Source organism: Microcebus murinus, chromosome 4, assembly GCF_040939455.1.
Source record: "Microcebus murinus isolate Inina chromosome 4, M.murinus_Inina_mat1.0, whole genome shotgun sequence".
NCBI classification, from domain to species: domain Eukaryota; kingdom Metazoa; phylum Chordata; class Mammalia; order Primates; family Cheirogaleidae; genus Microcebus; species Microcebus murinus.
In genome coordinates this window covers 22,792,039-22,799,270 of record NC_134107.1, presented here as the reverse complement: position 1 = coordinate 22,799,270, position 7,232 = coordinate 22,792,039, and the positions used below count along the sequence as shown (strand labels likewise).

The 7,232-nt window shown below is 46.2% G+C and overlaps 1 protein-coding gene across 1 annotated transcript in view; it reads right to left on the bottom strand.

Annotated features, from left to right (window-relative positions):
• Positions 1-3,245: 3,245 nt before the first annotated feature.
• SYT13 (synaptotagmin 13) overlaps positions 3,246-7,232 on the bottom strand; it is a 45,748-nt gene continuing 41,761 nt past the window's right edge. Inside the window, exon 6 of the mRNA XM_012790333.2 lies at positions 3,246-6,657. Coding sequence (XP_012645787.1) covers positions 6,353-6,657 — 305 coding nt within the window. The 3' untranslated portion in view covers positions 3,246-6,352. The remainder of the gene's footprint in view (positions 6,658-7,232) is intronic.

Sequence of the window (7,232 nt, the reverse complement as noted above, 5' to 3'; positions counted from 1 at the left end):
GAGACCTTGGAAAAGTCACTTGTCCTAGTCTATTCTTCAGTGATTAGCACAGAGCAGTAGTTTACTATGTGCCAATTATTTATCGTCATCATCATTATGGTGACCTCTTAGATCAGGATGAAGTAGGTGCTAGGAATTATTGGGGTTCCTTGCTGCTGCCATCCTCTTTCACCCAGAATTCTTGGGGCTACCCTGGGTAAGGGATTGCTTGTGACTTTTAACACAGAGCCACCTACACCTACACCTTCAGCTGGCATAAACACCTCTGCCTAAATGGGGATCCCTGTTCCCTTCTTGGAGAGATCCTTGAGGCATCTTCTTTTGCTTCCAACAGCTCATCTCACCTGGTCTTTAAGGGGAGAGGAATTGTAGAGCAGTTCTGTTTGTTTGGGCTGGAAAAGTAGGTTTCTCCTTGCTTGTCCCTGGTTGAAATGCCTGGGTTTCTGAAACAGGATTTCTGCCACCGCTCACTTGCCAACAGGCAGTCCTGAGACACCAAGGAAGAGTGCTGGGAACCTGGGATGGGGAACTTGCCCCGGCACGGGCTGCACTGACAATAGACCAAACGTGGCTGGGGATGAGCCCCCACAGGGCCCTGATCACACAGCAGCCACCACTAGGCCAGTTTCCATGGCAACGTCTGGCTTCCAGAGATCGAGGTGCCTACCTGGGAGGCAATCTGGCTTTTTCCCTTCCTCCCCACCAGGTAGGCACCTCCATCTCTGGCTCGGGGAAGCTGCTGAGGTCCCCGCCAAGGACCATCTGTGCTGGCTCACCTGCAGGAGACCAAGGAGGAGAGTGTGGGGGCAGTTTTCCAACATGTGCACTGAGAAAATGCCCAACCTCCAAAATCCATCCACAGCCACATCCCATGGCTTCATCCTTGCCAGGCGTCTGCCCCGGGAGGGAGACAGAACAGATGCCAGAGTTCAGAGCTCCTAAAATGGTGGCGCTTCCAACTGGCTCTAAAAAAAATAGAAACTCTTGGATGGAAAATTACCACCGGCCCTGTTAGCAATGGAGCAAATGCAAAAGGGCTGACTCAGAGCCTTAGGTGCCATTGCACGTTGTCTAGAGGAGGAGGTGACTGTCAGGAGGGACTGTCACAGGGCATCGCCAGGTGTGCGGCAGGGAGGCCAGGTGCACATGTATGTGAGTTTCATTTATTTTATGCACATGAGATAGGAGGCTAAAGATATGTGCAAAAAAAGGAAGCCATTGCCAGTCGAGATCACAGAATCACACAGTGTTAAAGCTGGAAGCTGCCTTCATGGTCATCTGGCACAGATCCACTTTATAGATGTGGAAACCAGGCCCAGAGGCAAGTGACTTGCACAGGGCCATGGAGGTGGCCGGTGACACAGCCGAGCTGGCTGCGTGTTCCCAGCTCCTCATGCAGCACTCCTGATCTGAGTCAGCGTCACACGCAGGAGCAGGGTTGCTTATTTGAAGCAGTTAAATGGAAAGCCACTGTATACAGTGATTAATGAACTTCTTCCCTCTTCCATTTCTGTTTTATATAAATCTAGACTCTTTTCCATTTCAAAATATTAAGGGGGTACAAATATTTTGGGGTACATGGGTTGCTTTTATAATGCTTGAGTCACAGCTATGGATGTACCCATCACCCAAATAGTGTGCAATGTGCCCATTAGGTAGGCTTTATCTCTCCCCCTCCTCTCCCCTCCCCCTGCTTGATTTGCACCGAGTTTTACTGTGCTCATCAGTTAGTTCCAATTTAATAATGAGTACATGTGGATCTAGACTCTTAAATATTAGTTTTGGGCCCAGATAGGCAATATTGATAGTCACCTGTGAAACAGAGTCTGCATGATATTTGGCTCTGCAGGATAAAACCCACAGATCCTATTTTATCATGAAAATTAAAATCCTGGGTGCCATTAAAATACATGTATGTATATAATATACACGTATGTATATGTATATACTTACATGTGAACTTAGAAAGTGAAGCTATCTCATAGCTTTCATTATAGATCATTTATCCTATTTAAGAACCTTCAGTTTTAATTCTGTGTGACCCAGCTGATGTCCTACTGACATTAAAATTCAGACCCTGCCCCATGCTCAATGCCCAGCCCTCTTCCTCCAGACACCAGGGCTGTAGTGGCCACCAGGAAGGCCTGGGTGACAGGACTCCAGGATTACCTTTGTCCCTGCCCACCGTCTGGAGTTCAGAAGTACCACTGGCTGCTGCATTGACCCTTCTGTTATGGAAGTGTTTCTTTTGGAGATATTAAATAAAGAGGGGTCACTAGTTTCCACTTAATTTTTTTTCTCATGAATAAAGTCAAAGGCCTGAGAAGCTTTAGCCAACCCTTGTTTTCCCTAATCATATGAAACCTCTTTGATTCAGTACTTGACAAGGCCACCAAGGTCCATGTGTGGGTATGCACACACACACACACACAGTGTCACATAGAGTTCTCTGTCACCTAGCAATTCCACTCACTCCTAGGTATATGTCTTAAAGGAACTTTCACAAGTGCATAAGGAGACGTGCACAGGAATGTCCATAGCAGCATTACCGGTAACAGGAAAGAAAGAAAAAAGAAAGGGAAGGAAGGAAGGAAGGAAGGAAGGAAGGAAGGAAGGAAGGAAGGAAGGAAGGAAGGAAGGAAGGAAGGAAGGAAGGAAGGAAGGAAGGAAGGGAGAGAAAGAAATGAAAGAAAGAAAGAAAGAAGAAAATAAAGAAAAAGAGAGAGAAACAAAAGGAAGGAAGGAAGAAAGGAAATGAAAGCAAAAGAATGCAAGAAAGAAAGAAAAAGAAAACGAAGGAAAGGAAACATGTAAATGTATATCAACACAAGAATGGGGTTGTGGTATTATTATATCCATACAATAGAATATTATATATCAGCAAAAAAAGAAATGAATTATAGCTATATACATCTGCATGGATGAACCTGAAAATTTTAATGTTGAACAAAAGTAGTGTGATATAATTTAAATAAGCTTTATAAACACACAAAAATGCGCTATGGAGCTCAGGGTTTACATAGACATGTAGTAAAGGTATAAAGGAATGCTTGGGATGATAAACCCCAAGTTCAGGGTTATGGTCTCCTGAGTAAAAGGCACTGAGGGGACTTCAACTTATAGTTGTCAAGTTTTACTAAACTTGGGAGTGATTCATGAGCACTTAGCAGATGATTTTTTTTTGCATTTTATATTCTAAAACATTAAGTAAAAAAAAAAAAAAAAAGAAAACACCAGGCAGCTGACCCTGTTGGAAATTATTTATTTACCACTGCAAGGTTTTTGCTCCAAAGTATGACACCAGACATATGACTACAACGTCTCATGCATCTTTTTGTGCTTCAGTTCATGACTGCAAAACACACATTTAGCATTTGACAACAGGAAACACAGAAGGCAGAAACGAATCACAAGGACTAGTTGGTTTAGGCTACAGCCACCTTTCCCCCAGGACTCCTTTACATCCCAGAGGAATGGACTCTGAAGAATTGCTCTCCTGCCTTGCTTTCTCTGCCCAGCTGTGTTTGGGTGACTTGTCATTCAACCCACAGGGAAAGTCATATCTCAAATCAAAATGGACAGACACGTGCAAGGTCTCGATTAATAAGCACTCAACAAATAGATATTGATTTGATGTAAGAAATAGAGTCACAGATTAAGGAAGGTGAACTCCTAATTCTCTATCCCCATAGACATATCTAATAAAAGAACCTGACCACCTTTTGGGCCACAGCCCTATCTGAAACAATCTCTCACTTCATTTTCCCCTCTGCTTCACACCCTTCTTAGAAAATGACCCCTGGTATAGTACAAGGTGTTCTTTCAAAAAAGGATCGGATGCATTCACATAGGCTCAATTATTCTAATTAAATAGTAAATTGCAAATGTACCGGGTACAAGGTAAGCTGATGCAAAGATTACTAAAGTTTTTTGACTTGGCAGTCTGACATCTCTGGGCAATTTAAAATTCACTAAGATGGAGTTTTGGTGGAAAAGCACAGCACTCACAGTCTCTTCTTTTGTTAATTACATTTACATTGGGAGCTGTGAGTTGTCATTAGGCAAATAGTAATGCTCAATGTTATGAATTTCGAGGCCAACTGCTAAGATGTCTCATGCCTTTACCACTGAGAACTCAGCTAGGATTCTAATTTTTATGCCATTTGCAGTGTCTTTTTCTGCATACTCCTCTGCTCCCCTATCCATCCTTCATTCATTCATTCAACAAATATTTATGGAGCACCCATGAGACAGCTGTATCCTAGGCACTTAGAATATACTAGTGGACATAACAGACAAGCCCCTTCAAAAACTGTCTTATGTCTGTGCCTCCCTGCCAAGCGTGGTGATGGCCGACACCTAAGACACCCTGGGGTGGAGTATGACTCTCATCGGGGCAACCTTTAGTTTAGATTCTGGGAGACTAAAACGTTAAGATCCAAAACCCTGAAGGCTGCATGATGGAAAGACTGTGGGAGGAGTTGATATTTGGGGATCAAGGGCCCTGCCCAGACCACCTCATGCCTTTGGCAGGACTATACACTGGTGCACAGATTTATAAGAAAATATTAATAGGACCCATGTCTCCTGATTTTTAGTCTAGAATCCAAACTTTTCTAGATTGGAGTAACAGATGTTACCAAGAAGAGAATGCTGGTTAGCTTTCAGCTTACGTAAGGAACATTTAGTTCTCTTTTAGCCATGCTAACCAGAAAGAAGAGAGCAGTGTGACAAGGAGATCTCAACAACATGTTATAGGAACCGCTAACAAATGCTTTGCCTAAACAACACTTGGCAGGGGCCAGTCAACCTTCATGATCAAGGTTCCAATTATCTTCCCATTAAAGAGGGATTAGATATTTTTCCTGGTTCTTCAGAGGATGGGTAGAAAAGACTTCTAATGCTTTTGTTTCTGCACAGAAAGAAAAAAGAATGACCCAAGGTTCTAAGGCCCCTGATCATATTCTTAGGGGGAGGCCAAGTATGACTTGCCTTGTTGAAGGAAAAAAGCCCTTACCCATCTCGTCTAGGAATTCTGTCTAGATCAGGGGACCAGGGTGACAGCTGAGGGCCCAGAATTTGGATGTTCATATAGAGGAGCCCAAATGCAGAATCCATGGTTCTGAAAATGCCTGGGATGGTTCTGGCACTTTCTGGACATTCTTGGCTGCCAACTTCAAGTAGAAATAGTAATCTAGCTTCAACAGGATCTGCTGGTGGCCTCAGAGTTTGCTTTTAGCCAGGGAGTGCCGACAGCTTTTGGACACTATTTCATTTAGATGCAATCAACTAAGTTAATAACTAAATTCCTCCCGATGTGACTGGAATGCGGAGAGGGGACGGGTCTCTCTGAGAGGGTCACTTTGGTGATGCTGGCAGGTGTGACAGCTTGCACTCAGAGTCCAGCCAGTGACTAGCAGGGGGTCCCACCTACACCCTGTCAGGCAAGGTCTCTGCAAGGATAATATAAACAGACTTTAAGATTAAAAAAAAGTTCTTCAATAAAAAGCACAAAATTCAGTCTAAGAACAGGATCTGAAAAGCACAAAGTAAAATATTAAGAATTAAAAGAATTAAATAAAAAATGGAGGCCCCATTTCACACTGACGGCTGAGCTATCCGGCACTGGGAACGGCTGGCTGCCCCATGTGCTGGGACCCCATCAAGGACTGAGGTTGAAAACCTGTCTGGAATGTTGTGGAAGGAATCCTCCAAGTGCAGCGCTCCAACCCCTCCATCAGACCCGCCCGGTGCTCGTTAAAAATGAAGGCTCCTGGGCTTCGACCCCAGAGACTGACTTGGAATCCTCCGGGGGGGAGAAGGGGGCAGGAATCTGCTGGTGACTCTTCACACACCGAAGTTGGAGAGCCCCTGGGTGACCACCGCGCACGGGGAGCTCGCCTTGACATTGGGTACAGTTCCATCCCACCCCGACCATCTCTAATTCTAGCAGTTAACCCAGGATACTTTTATTTCTGTCATCATTTTTGAAAAGCTTGTTTTTTAAAAAAGCCCATTTCTTCTTCTTTGCATCCATTATTCCCCCAGTAAAGCTTTCTCTGCCTCTGGCCTAACCCCACTTGTAAAATGGGCACACAAGTTGCGTTTGGTAAGTGTCTCCCTCGATAGCACAGGTGAGCAAAATGCATTCCTTGGTGTGACCCGAATGTCCACACACCGCCCTGCCCTGCCTTGCTTATTTCTTAGAAATGGGAGTGTGATGACAGGAACCGGGTCCTGGCCTTTGCAAACACGTGTCTCTGTCGTCTGGGTGTCCGAATGAGGATAGGGCACAAAGAGCAGGTTGCAGAGGGCGGCCGGGCTGCCCGAGAGGGGAGGAGCCGCGCGCTGGCTACATGTGCAGCTGGTGCCACATGGCGATCTGCCGGCGCGGGTTCTTGAGCATCTCCTCCCAGTGGCTGCGCTCGGAGCCCGAGGTGTGCAGGCCCAGGCTGCAGCGGCCGAGCGCACAGCCCTGCCCCGCCTCGTCCTGGCCCAGCACCTCCAGCTCCACGCTGGACGCCCGCAGCAGGTCGTCGGGCAGCTCGAACATGATCATCTCGTTCCACACGGGGTTGATCTTGTGCTTGGCCCGTTTCGTCTGCTTCTTCTTCAGCTTCTGAGCCTGGTGCTTCAAGGTCACCTTGACAGAGACATCTGGGCAGGGACAGAGGGGAAAAAGAGAGAGAAGAGCAGAGAGTGAGCTTCTGGGGTCTGGTGGGCTGGGATGATGCGCCCCCCTGGGGCTGGAAAGACAAGTGTCTCTGGCTCAAGATTCGCACTGAGGATCGCTCTCGGCTCCCCAACCGGGCCACTCATTCATTCATTCATTCGACAGCTATGACCCTATGGCGGGAACTGTTCTAGACACAGAGACACAGCAAAAGTTCCTGCCTCTATAGAACTTACACCAAAGTGTGGGAAACAGACAATCCCATAACATATAAGGCTGGGACATGTTCGAGTGCCACCAGGGAACCACAGTTTGCCACGAGCCCTTCCACATGACTTCTTATCCCCACATGAATCCAGGTCCAGGGCAATAACTCAGGGGTCCTGCAGATGGATTTTGCACTCAGACCAGAAAAACGATGCCAGCTCAATTCTTCGTCCCCTCAATTCTCGTCCCCTCAATTGTCAGCCCAAGCATTTTTGTCTCTTACGAAAGCAACAGGTCCCCTGCTGGGTGAGTTCTTCTCCTCTGCTCTCTTGTAAGTTTTACTCAAGGCCCC